A 13383-nucleotide genomic window follows, 5' to 3' on the forward strand; every position below is an offset into this window, starting at 1 on the left:
GGTTGGGTGGGAGGGGGGGGGTCGAGGAAGAAGAGGCTCTTCCATTGGAATCCGTACTTTTAGTCTTTATCTCTTTCTTTGACGCATCTTATAGAGAAACAGAGAGGGCGAATGAACGTTGGAAAGATAAAGATTACTTTACTCAACGCCAAAGTTTATTGGACTAAATTGATCGATTATGACGAAATGCGTTGATTACGTTACTTCTTATATTTTCTATTTTTCGACTTGCCGCGTTAAATATTATTGCCAATATTAATGCTAGCCGAATTATGTCAGTTTTTAAAGATCCTTGCTAAATTAAAGACTTGGCATATTATTAACGTTGGCCGCTTTTACTCTAAATAGCTCTAATAACCATGTCCACGTTTCCTTTATTCTCCACGTATTTACATTTCCGAATAATTGCTTATTTTAATTTTTTTTTTTTTTTTGCTTTGTTTTTTAACGTCTGTCACGATACGCTTTGCATAAGACGTGCGTCGAAAATTTGAATCGAAATTTGAAAATTCGCCGGCGACGCAATGACAATGTTCAACAGGGACAGGTAGGTTAGTCCTGCCATAACCGGGGCACGAGCCGCCCCCTATCGGATTTTTCCAGGGTTTTTGGCGATGATGCGAAGGAATCGGTGCGCGCATGCGCCTGCATTCAAACGATTAAGAACGTTGCAAAAGAATTTAACGCTCAACTCGTTTTTATTTCTATATAATATTCTATATAATAGCTTTATAATAACTCGTAAGTCACGAAAACTCTCAAGATATTTCAAGATATTTGACTTATTTCAAACTTCGTTCGCGCGTGCATGTACATACGCATAATTGCTGCTTATACGTGCGCGAGTTGGACAATTGTTAAGTGCAGTCTCTTTGCTCTGCGTGCAGGGGACTATGGTAAGCGAAGTAATTCATATTGGATTATGTATAGTACTTGATAAGACCTACGCATTCGTCATCAAAGCCATGATTGAAATAACTAAATGCGCGGCGGTTAGGGTACTATAGTAAGACAATATTAGTATCAAACAGGGACGTGAGAATAAATCAATCAGCTAATTCGAGAAGGTCGAAATGAAGGACACTTACTTTTTATTTGTTGTACTCTGAATAATGTTATACGTATCTTGAAAGGGGAATAGTCTTATATTGAAATTGTTTGAAAATTATATCCCATTTTTTATAGTGAATGTTTATGTTTAAGCAGTGATATATTATTACCGACAAGAAACTCTTTTTTTTACATTCGTTAAAATTCTTATATTTTATCTCGTATGCAAAGGTTGCGCATCGCTATACGTAAGATGTCTTTTCGTAAGCATAATTTTTAATTTCTAGAAATGAGTGACATAAAATACATAAAATTATCTTTCGATATTTCATCTATGTCTTCTTTTTTTTTCTTTTACTTTTTTTTTTAATGAATTCGAAAATTTAAAGTTTTAATAAATATCAAACGATATATATTTTAATATAAGAAAATATTCAAGAATCAAAATATTTTATAAAATCTATTATATAATTGAAAATCTGTTGATTTTCTAACAAAAAGCAATTTTATATATTTTTCCAAAACAAAAATTATAATACGACTACTAAGTCGATAGTATATATTAAGTTTTCATGTAGAATATATTCAAGGAAATATGTAAATTATGTAAATATTACTTCAGCGAATATTAATTACTTTAGCCAACAAATATATATTGTTATAAAAAGAATTTGATAATAAGAGAACAAAGTATGCCTTAGCAAATATACACTTTCCTGATTAAGTTAATTAATTTAAATTAATAATTAAATTGCAATATAATAAAAAATTATTTAAATTAAAATTGATTTTTTAACGAATTTTTTTTTGAATTGTTTTAACTATAATTAGTCGAACCTGTTATGTAAAACTATTACGCCTATAAACTGAATCATATCAAATTTGAAAAAAATCAAGATAAAACTCGGAATATCATTTAGTTTCTTATAAGTTTGTAAATTATAAATTTGTCAATATGTACCTTTTCTTTTTTATGTCCTTACAATTTTTATTATAAAATTATAAACAACAAACATAAAATTCAAATTATTGCTAAAGTCATGTTGGATTTTAAAAGAAGTAATATTTTTGAAAAGTATTTTAATACATATAAGCACTTATATTTGTATAATATTGTTATTCAAATATGCCCATGTATACTTACATTAATTAAATATTTGTGATATAAAATTATTAATGTATTTATTTAAGTACATTAAATTCAAACTTTTTATATCTGTGTTAAATAAGAATGCCATGGTATTTTCGTTAAAAATTTTTTTATTAAAATACTCTTTTTATGTACATGAACTTTATATTGAGTATTCATTGCGAAACACTTACGTAAGTGGATAACTGAAAATCTAATTAAAGAATAGATTCATAATTAAAAATAATAATACATTATCATTTAAAATTTCTGATCACGAAATGAAAAAATGCTTTGTTTGTATTTTTTATGCCAAAAAAGTACAAATAGTGAAATCAAATTTGTTTTCAATTGTAATTTATCTCGTATATAATTTTTTTGTTCTTAGCTTCACGTAAAGTATTACGATTAAATTCTTTATATGTAATAATATGAAATCGGTTTAACTGTCAAACGATTGTATGTATTATCATACGCGATAATTCAAATAAATATGACTTATGAATTGTATATAAATTATTTTTAAATTAAAAATCTATTTTTTATTAAATCAACACATTATTGAATGACAGGAAACTTTAGTTATAATCGAATTTGTGCAATATCTTACAGAATTATAGTAAAATCTTTTTAAAATATTTTTCACGATTTTGCAGTACTTTTGTTTACATTGTTATTATATAAAATATCCTTTTAATAAAACTATTCGTAAGATTTTCCAAAAACTATTATAACATTCAAAAATTTTCTTAAATGACTATTTTGTTATTACTATATAATTTAATAACATAGTATTACATTATTAATTAATAAATGTCTTTTTCATTAATTAATTTTACCTTTTCTTATTCTTTTAATATTGAGTATTGCACAAATCTTTTCTAAAATAAGTAACTGTTTAATTTTTGTAAAATTAGACGATTTTTCTTAAATAACTTTTATTCTGCACTTTATGAATTCATAGGTGCATTCTGCCGAGATATATTTTTTTTTACTCAAGTTTATCCATGTTTTAATTAGGACCAAGTAGCCTGCAATGTTGTACAATTACTATTTTGTAATATGCAAAAATAGAGATTTCATTTACTGAAAACCAAAATAATTAATTGCTTCTTATGAATAATGGATATATGTTCTGATCTTTTTATTTATTTTTTTTTTTTTTTTTTTTTTTTTTTTTTTGTAAATAGAAGTTGTTTTATCCATGTATACATCCAATATTTAAAGATATTTTAATAAATAAAATTTTAATATATAAAAATATTTTAATAAAAATAGCAAAAACTCATTATATTCATAAGATATAAAGTATATAAGTAATGTAAGTAATGTAAAGTATATAAAGTATGTATATATAATTCAATATATTATATAAAATAAACAATCCGATTGATGTAGAGAAAAGAAAAGCCTATTTCCGTTTATCAACAACTGCTACACTATTTATCATCGGCAAATAACTATTGACCGGTATTTATTATTATAATTATTATTTATTAATATTATTATTGTTATCATTGTTCAATATTACATGTTCTTAAATTTGCAATTTCAAGGGAAATGATAATTAAGTATGAATTTCAATATTCATGCTGCTCATATTTACGTAAATTATCAGACAAAACGAGACATATTTTCATAAGTATTTAAATTCACGTTTAAATGCCACTCAATAAAAAGATTTTCAGTCATATGGTATAATTTTTAATAATTGATTTCTTATTTCTGAAACTTTAATTATTTCTATTATTCGATATTTTTAAATTACAGAATAATATTTATAATTTATAAAAAAAAAAGATATTTAATTAAAGAATATAATCGTTGTTTGAATAAAAAATGCGTCTATATATTTTTTTTATAATATTTGTCGGTACTGAAAGAATATTAATTATTACAATTGAAAAAATTTTCATATTATCCCATTGCACGGTGTCCGAGAAATTTTTTTATTTCAAAATAACATCACTCCTGCACGCAGAATACACATTCCACAGACTTTATGTTCTCCGGATACGTGTATCAGAAATCCCTTCCCAATTTAAAAATTTACATTCTATTTGGTATATTACTTGTGATGGGTAGTAGAGGTAGAGGATAACGGAATCCAATGAGCAATTGGCGCGAAGGATTTGAATAGAATGCGAGGGATAATATAAATTCGGTGCTATTTACGATAAGGAATCTTTTATCAATTTTTTCATTTACTTTTATTTGGCCAACAGAAATAATCTAGTAAAATGAGACTTGATGTATTGTAATTTGTTCATAATTTGATGTTAATTACTTCAATTAGATTAGTTCAAGGCCTTTCTTCTACATGATCCACTATGTAAGAAATTGATAATAGCCTTTAATCATTATTATCTATAATCAATTAAAAAGATAATAAAGAAATAAAACAGTATGAACAATTTTTTAAATGTATCCGATGTCAAAAACCAAGATATAGTATAATATTTACAAGCCCCTTTCTTTCACCGAATAACAATAATGTAATAAATTTGTAAAAAAATTGTTTTATTATGTAATAATATAATTTTAGTTTGAAGATTTAACATAAATATTAAGCTCTTTAAAAATAGCTCTATTATTGAGCGTATAATAAAGGAAATAGAGATTATTATTTTATAAGAAAATAAAAAGGATATTTTTTATAATATATTTTTATTACTTAATATATTGTTAATTATTATACATTTGCCGTTCGCTTATTAGATTAAAAAGTGAGTGAACATTGAAAGTTCTCTAATCTTTCAGTTCTTATCGCTTTATTACAAATTAATAACAGACCTAGTTTTTTATATTTATATTTAGATAATTCATATAATTACCATAATTTTAACATTTTATAATACTCACATGTAAATAACTAAAATTCTATTTTGTAGACATACCCTTAATTCGCATATTCACTAATTCATTATTTGTTTGAATAATGACTCGAGTTATATACATATATGTTTCGAATACAATATATTGTATTAAGAAATTACAAAGTTTAATAATACAATTTATTGTAATGATTAAAAAACTGATAAAATTGAGAAATATAAAAAGAACGGATATTCTACTCCTCTAATAGCAAAAAAAATACGCATCGTTAATAGTCTTAAAAGCAGTTCTTAAAAATAATGATTTTTACATTTACGATGACGAAAACAAAAGTTTCAGGAAAATCGAAAATTATTCTAGAACTTTAAAAAAGTGAGTCACAATGACCATTTTCATATATTAAGAGAGAAAACGTCCATACGAGTATTACTGTATCATAATGTAAATCCCCGTTGGATTAACTCGTCAAGTTAAAGAAAAGTTGCTAAAAACGCAACAAAAAAAAACAAAAAAAAATAACTAACTTATGAAAATTGGATGAAACATAAAATATAATATTGTGCGAAATCGAGAGTACTAGAAGAATTGCACGATTCCGTTGAATTTAATGTTGCTAGTTTGACAAGAACTGCTTTTTAAAGGTAATTTAAGGCAGTAATATAATTAAAAATAATTATTTAATGCCCTTTAGCTTGAAGTGATTTACATATATACAATAGATTGGCATTTGGAACAATTTTTTCTTTTCGCAGTTGATTTTGCATTAATAAAAATTTGTAATATTTTCATGATTGAAGCAGAGAATATAAATTTAAAGATTGAAAATATTTAATAATATAATGAAATATAAAAAAAAGTGTTTGCCCGCGCGTGTGTGTATACTTGATTAATTTTTTATTCTTTTGCACCAACACATACACACACGCGTGCTTAGCAATCATGTTCAAGAAGGAATTACTTTTAAACTAAATTACATCGAAATGAGTAAATTAGTTGCTGAGAATACATTAAGTCGCTAGTAACATGACCGCTAGCCCAACGAAAAATTATCAAACAACTTATAGTAAAAATATTTTGACTATATGGCATAAAAATTATTATTCAGATTATCGATACATGTACCGTAGCATAAACATTATTAGAAAACAAATTCCTTGATGTTGATGTGAGAGGTGTTTTAAGATGTAGAGAATGAAAAATGAGGTATGCCGACAATATTTCGTCACGAATCATAATATTTCTTTTTAAACACTCGATTAAGAAATGTCATTGATAAGGAAGGGCGCATATCCAACTAAGCTTATAAACTAGTAAATCCGGCTATTTTCATTGTAGGTAATATCGATTGAAATTGAAAAATAAAGTAAGTATGCGATAAAAGTAATTATAACAATTTATGCATATGTATGTGAAGTAAGTTCGAAGCCGGCCAGACAATTTCTTTTTTTCTTTATAGTTCAATTACTTGCAAGAAATAATATTTTAACCATTACGACAGAGGATGTATATTTAAACAATTTCAAACAATAAACAGAATATAATAGTTACGAAATCTCGTATCTACCTTGTAGTCAACATTTACGTTATTAAGATGAAAATAGCTACATCATAGCTAAAGAAATATTCATTATTTTCACATGTTTTACCTTTAGCACTAGAACAGCATCACTAGTCATGTAATTATTAGTTTATTAATAATTTTTTTTTATTAATTTTACAAAGGAGAGCATAAATAATGTTGGCTATATGAATGGATTACACCCATTCAAAGCTTATTCCATGAAACACAAATTGCCTGAGTAATTCAAAGATTCAACCTTTAAACAACATTGTTACCGATTAGATAAAAAAAATTAACTTTAAGTAAATCGCCTTTTTTCTATTCTGAGTCTCTACTCGATGTCGAATATTATATATTATGTATATGCATAAACTTTTAATTGATTCACCAAATATACGCACGCACACACACATATATATATATAATAATAAAATGGAAACGAGCCAAAGGAATGAAATGCCATTGTGAATTAATCGTTTAATATAACCGAGCTATTCCGGACTACGATTGTTTGAAACTTTCCCCTACTCCAAGAGACAAGATTGTTTTATATGCGGTTGTTACTCCAAACCAAAAAGCACATTGATAAACATAAATATATTATAATATGTTATATATAAAAGATTGGCTCGGCACATTGAGAATAAAGAATTCAGTCAAACAGTGCCACCAAGTACTTATAAGAGTAACATCATTTATCGAGTGCTCGATAACATAATGCAAAAGCTGTGAAATAACCAGAGAGGGAAATACTGCCTAAAATAATCAGCAAATAGCGCAAACGTACTATCTCTAATGAGTCTACTTCAAAATAGCTTCATATCAATGAAGCATGCCTTTGAGAAATGACCCCTTGTAAAATTTTAATAATAATGGTCTCAAATCATTGAATAATTTAGTTTCTGTTTACTGCGCGATATAATATATCGGGATACGCCTGCAAATACAGGGCAAAAAAGAGATGACTTTCAATGCTTTTCTTGTATAGCATCGTTCGAGCATTGAGATTGCGCGAAATATCAACGAGAGACTTAATGACAAATCGATCATTGTTGCTATACACAGTAATAATCGTCCTATTATATGTATTAGGTCACGGAGGGATGGTAATAACTATGCAGAAGATCGAGGAGGGATAGATCACCGGAAAATGATGTACCTAATTTGTTAAACTTCCTAGAAGTTTCCACGGATCAAGATTTTCATTTAATAAATTTCGATTTGACATAGGCAATTAACTGTTCTAATCCATATATGTGTGTGTGTGTGTGTGTGTGTTGTTGTTGTTGTTGAAAGCCTTTGATTTTAAAAGTGTAATGCGCAATCTTCGGACAGGTAATGAAAACAAAACGACTTTCTGTGTCAAAGTAGATTTTTCACTCGTTATCAATCTCTCTTCATTACAAGTTTATGCTTTAGCCAATAGTGACTATTTTGAGGTTACGGCAAGTTTCCAAATCAATTTAATATTAAATTACAATTCCTAGATATTACTCTCGTTAGTTACAATTCTTAGGCAGTATTACAAATTATGTTCCGGACCTTTCTCATCATATTATTATAAAAAGGACGCGCGTAGTTTCGTTTCTTATCATTTTTCTTATGTTATTCGATAGCTCGACGATCGTATTTTACTATCCTGAATGATAAAGTTACTGTTTTAGTATAAGTAAGGACAGAGTTAATTGTTAGTAAATAAAAAAGTATGAACGATTTGAGTGAAAATAGGATTGAAAATGCCTTTCATGTACTATCCCGAGAGTCTCGAGGTTTGTTAACATTTCGCCAAAGGTAGTCTACACGCATGAATATTACGAGGTGTTAAATTTGCAATAATTAACGTAATAATTATTGGTAATCGATGATTACCACGTGACAGCTTATCGTGATATTTAAAATTGCATAAATTAAAATAATTATCTAATAATAATTTTAAGTTATAATGATTTTAGAATTGTATATACCGACAAAAATTGCTGAATTATATGAAAGCATATCGACGCTAGATTTTTATAAAAATTACGTGTCGAAAAATATACCAGTTGTCGTGAGGGGTGGAATTAAACATTGGAAGGCCGTAGAGAATTGGAGTACACCATACTTTAGAGATAAGATAGGAAATAAAATGGTAAATGTAGCTGTAACGCCAAATGGTTATGCGGATGCCGTTGCGAATGAGATGAAGTTGTCTGGTGCGAGTGATAAGGAGTTCTTTGCATGACAATGAATGAATTTTTAGAAAGTTTGGAAAGGCCCCGCAACGACAGCATTTTCTATATACAAAAGCAAAATTCCAATTTTGAGAAAGAATTTTCAGAACTTTGGAGGGATATAGATTCTCGTGGATTATCCTGGGCAACTAAGGCATTTTCCGCAAAGCCGGATGCTGTAAATTTTTGGATGGGAGATGCAAGGGCAGTGACGTCCAGTTGCGTATAAATTAACATTTAAGGTCGCAGTGACTTTTCTTTCTTTTTGTTTTACTTTTCATTCTAAAGCTTGTAATTATCGAAAAATCTAATTATTTTGTCCGTATTTATTTTGTATTAATTTATATATATATATATATATATATATATATTAACAATCGAGCAACTAAACTGAATAAATAAAAGAGCTCTTTGTTGAATTTGCGCTTTAATCGATATTTGTTTAAAGCTTAAATTATAATTACAATAATAGATAATCGAACGAGTAATGAAAGAAATGAGATTCATTGTGGTTTTTTCGTCCGAGATAATTATAAGTCTTAAAATATGTCTAAATATTTCTTAATAATTTTCTTTTTGTCTGTTCAAACAGTGCACAAAGATCCATATGAAAATATCTATTGCGTTATATCTGGTGAAAAAGAATTTATTTTGCATCCACCGACGGACCTCCCATGGATTCCGTACAAAATGTATCCGTTGGCTGCTTATAAAGAAATTGAGCGAGGAAAGTGGATAACCGAATCCACATGCAAAATAAAAAATTTAAATGCCATTGAGCTGGAAAAATGCATCGACTGTAATGGCAAAGTTACGCCTGACTTAGTACCTTGGATTGCTATTAATCCATTAAATCCCAATTTTGAAAAGTTAACCATCAATGTTATCTTCCTCTCGTTAATTTACAATGCTTATAAATAACGAATAACTCTAAATATAAATTATACAAAATCTCTTGCAGGTATCCAAGATATAAGAATGCACTGAAATTAGACATTAAAGTGAGTAAAGGTGACGTCTTTTATTTGCCTTCGCTATGGTTTCATCATGTAAAGCAATCGCACGCTTGCATTGCTATAAATTATTGGTATGACATGGAGTACGACATAAAATATGCTTATTATAAGTCTCTAGAAACATTGTGTAAATAATACAGAAGAGGCAGTCAGTTTCGCCTGAAATAAATGAATATTTTACATAGACTACCGATTATTATTCGATAGAATATTAAATGTTGCACTTAAAAAGCAATGTATAATTATTTTAAAAGATACAATTCAAATCTGACTTTAATCGCTCAGAAATGATTAATTAAACTTGATAGTATCAAAAACCATGCTGTTTTAAACTTGATTTTATTTGTCCAAGCTCTTTGCATTAGAGGCACGACCTATTTCTACAAGTGCGCAATCGCCTTGAACAAATGGCGCGACCAAGTGATTTCATTAATTATTACAATGTCCTATATTAGTTAGAATGTCGTCTTCTTTATGAAAAGAAATACGTTACGAAACTGAACAAAACAATTTATGTTTCATATAATTCTACAAATTTTTGTACTTAGAATACAATTCTAGAGAAAACGTCTATTTATTTGACTATTCAACAAATACTTGTCGAATTATTTATAAACAGACGACTTTTCACATTTATAAAGATAATAATTCGTTTTTTTCACACCGATTTACATTTTATTCTTGTTTTGTTAAAAAAAAAAAAAAAAAAAAAAAAAAAAAAAAAAAAAAAAAAAAAAAAAAAAAAAAATTGATTGATTCAAGTTTTTTTCCCCAAAAATTTTAAAGGAAGTCGATTAAAAATATTGAATCAAATTCACATATCTTTCTCTCATTATCAATATAGTTGGACTAATATAACTAGTCGTTATATTGAAAATCTTCATCAAATCAATCAGCCTCGTCTTCTTCGTCATCCATTAATCTGCCCATTGAGCGACGATAAGCACGTTTTGGTTGTTGATTTTCGAAGGTTTTACGATTTTCTAAGTAACGGCGATAATTATTTTCACGCTTCCTCCTTTGTTCTTCGGCTTGCTGCCGAAGCTTTTCAGGATTCATATGCGTCGTAACCATATGTCTAGTCAAAGAGCTTGAAAATTTGTACGTTATACCACAAACATTACAGGAGAGAATCTCTTCGTTTGCTTCTTGCTGAAATATCCACCAAGTAACATAATTACATTTTACATTTACAATGTTTGTTCTAAAATTTATTTTAATTAAAAAATTATAGAGATTCTATGCTGCCTGTGCGCGTGTCCGTGTATGTAAATGTCATAAAAAGTAATGGCAGATAATAAGCAAAATTTACGTGTAAATTAGGGCTTTACAACTGCGTATTAAGTAACAGTTAATAGGTAATAGGTAATAATTAATAAATAGATATTTAAAGTAGACAGGCAGATGAATGGAATATAACGATTTGGCTCGGATGTGAGATGCTTGGCGCTGATATAACGATTAAATAAACGTGGCATTAAAAGAAATATTGATCGTTAATTAATGTTTGAATGAAATAATTTTACGCACACGTACGATAAGATATCGTGGACGAATTTTAAAATGATGTTAACCTTAATGATTTGCGCGTAAAATTTGACGATGCTCGCAAAATCTTGCATCAACATATCAACACATCAACATAAACATAAAAATATCGCACAGTCGAGTCACACGACCAAGCAATGCAACAAGTGCAAACGTTTTATGAAAATGCCCTCGAATCACATAATCGAATGAGCGTTTTAATAAAGTGTAATTATTAATATTTAATCATTTGATATTATCATTATTATTGATGTTTAAGAATTTTAAATTAAAGCGCCGTGTCATAAAACGCGGCGGATATCTCATTACCGTACTGTTTATTGTAAGATGGATGGGTTGTAATTGTAAAGCTCGTTTAATTACCTGTTGATGTACCATCATGTGGCGTTGTAGATTATTTAATCGATTGAATTCTCGTCCGCAGACACCGCAGTCGAATTTCCTATCTGGATCGTGATGCTTTTTATGGATATTCAAGTCCGTGATGTTCGAGAAACACTTTTGGCAAATGTCACAAACGTGCGTTCGCTTTTCCCCAGCTAAATGCGACTGCTCGTGTTTTGTAAGACTGACTTTATCGGAAAATCGACGCCCGCAATAAATGCAAGGCAATGGAAGAGAATCCGGATTATGCATTGACAAATGTTTCCTCAGTGTATTGGCCGTGGGGAAGGATTTGTGACATTCCAAACACTGAAATAGTCGACTTTCGGTGTGAGTCTTTCGATGACGAGCCAAGGAATTTTGATCGGAAAATCTACGAATTTAAGCAAATAAGCGTGTAAGGAATATCTTATCGCTCTTATCGTTGCCTCTTATTTACCAATTCACCGATTAATTAATCAATTGATTATTATACAACTATACGATACCTTTTAGGGCACATATCGCAAGGGAAGTTTCTCGTTGTAATGTCTTCTTCCCTCGCGTGCTTCAAGCGATTGTGCTTAAGTAATTGCAAGGACGTTTTGAACGTCTTGCTGCAGATGTCGCATTTTGACTCGGCTGGAGTCGGTATTATGACTTGAGTTCGCTTTTGTCCGTTTTCATCTTCCGATATAATCAGTGATATTGTTACAGTGCTGTCGTCGTTGTCAGGCTCTTGACTCTGATCGATCTACAAAACATTGTTAAGCGTTTGAGAAACTGGATGCATTGAGAAACTGGATATGCCGGGAAATGAAATCTAGACGGGGCACAGTACCTTTTTCGAGTTAAATTGCTTAACGTCAAGCTCCGGAATTATGTAACTATCCGTTTCCGCCTGCTCCTCTTGTATTTGATTAAGATCTCCTCCCTGGCTATCCTGCTCGTCGCTACTGTTTTCCGCTATTGCATAATTTCCATCGGGAGTCATGTAAACTGGTTGCAATTGTCCGTATTCGTTTTTAAAATACAACTGCCCGTCTGAATCTTCGTGCAAGAAGATTTGATCTTGTTCCGTCTACGATAAAACACGAACGTTATTATTTTCAAAGTATACGTTGACGGCATATGCGCCTGTTCCTTGCGATATGCGACTTACCTGTTCCTCCTGCTGATCCTCCGCGGTTTGATTGGATTCCTCCCATTCCTGATTATCTTGGTCCATAGGTTCTTCGTTAACGTACTGATATTGTTGGTCATCCTCTTCCATTGCGTGAACATATGTACCGTCGCCATCGTTTACAGCGTAGTAAATAGTTCCATCGTCGGGCAAACTATCATCTCTATACCTTTGTATCTAGAGGGTTGTCGATGTTGAGTAGAAACAGAAAGAAAAGAATACGGGCTACATTATACGTATATCTAAATTGTAATTAGGCGACTAGAATAATTAAGTAACTAGGTAGATAATGTAGTCGATTGCAATTGTCCGGGTCATTTAATAGTCGATAATGTTTGGGAAGTCAATACCGATGTAGTGCGTAAATAATTATGATACCACAACATACCTCGACATATTCAACATCAGATCTACTTTCATCCATTGATCTAATGTGCTTTTTAGAGCCAAGCACCGTATAAACTAGATTGTTTTCAGATGCTTGGACA

The 13383-nt window shown here is 29.5% G+C and overlaps 2 protein-coding genes across 2 annotated transcripts in view; one reads left to right on the top strand and one right to left on the bottom strand.

The window, feature by feature from the left end:
- The first annotated feature begins 8176 nt into the window (after positions 1-8176).
- LOC105365357 (Jumonji domain containing 7) lies at positions 8177-9956 on the top strand. Its single transcript, XM_011503495.1, is given in 5 exon segments — positions 8177-8344; positions 8528-8788; positions 8791-9003; positions 9378-9654; positions 9747-9956. Coding segments are annotated over 5 exon segments (1005 nt in total). The 5' UTR covers positions 8177-8280; the 3' UTR covers positions 9937-9956.
- A 623-nt stretch (positions 9957-10579) lies between these two features.
- Positions 10580-13383, bottom strand: part of LOC105365401 (zinc finger and BTB domain-containing protein 41) — a 5637-nt gene continuing 2833 nt past the window's right edge. The window contains exons 4-9 of the mRNA XM_011503544.1: positions 13284-13383; positions 12875-13072; positions 12554-12793; positions 12222-12466; positions 11713-12106; positions 10580-10953 (exon numbers count right to left, since the gene is read on the bottom strand). The exon at positions 13284-13383 is cut by the window's right edge and continues 2 nt beyond it. Of these exons, the coding sequence (XP_011501846.1) occupies positions 10690-10953; positions 11713-12106; positions 12222-12466; positions 12554-12793; positions 12875-13072; positions 13284-13383 (1441 nt within the window). The 3' untranslated portion in view covers positions 10580-10689. The remainder of the gene's footprint in view (positions 10954-11712; positions 12107-12221; positions 12467-12553; positions 12794-12874; positions 13073-13283) is intronic.

This window comes from Ceratosolen solmsi, unplaced genomic scaffold (genome assembly GCF_000503995.2).
Source record: "Ceratosolen solmsi marchali unplaced genomic scaffold, CerSol_1.0 scaffold33, whole genome shotgun sequence".
NCBI lineage: Eukaryota > Metazoa > Arthropoda > Insecta > Hymenoptera > Agaonidae > Ceratosolen > Ceratosolen solmsi.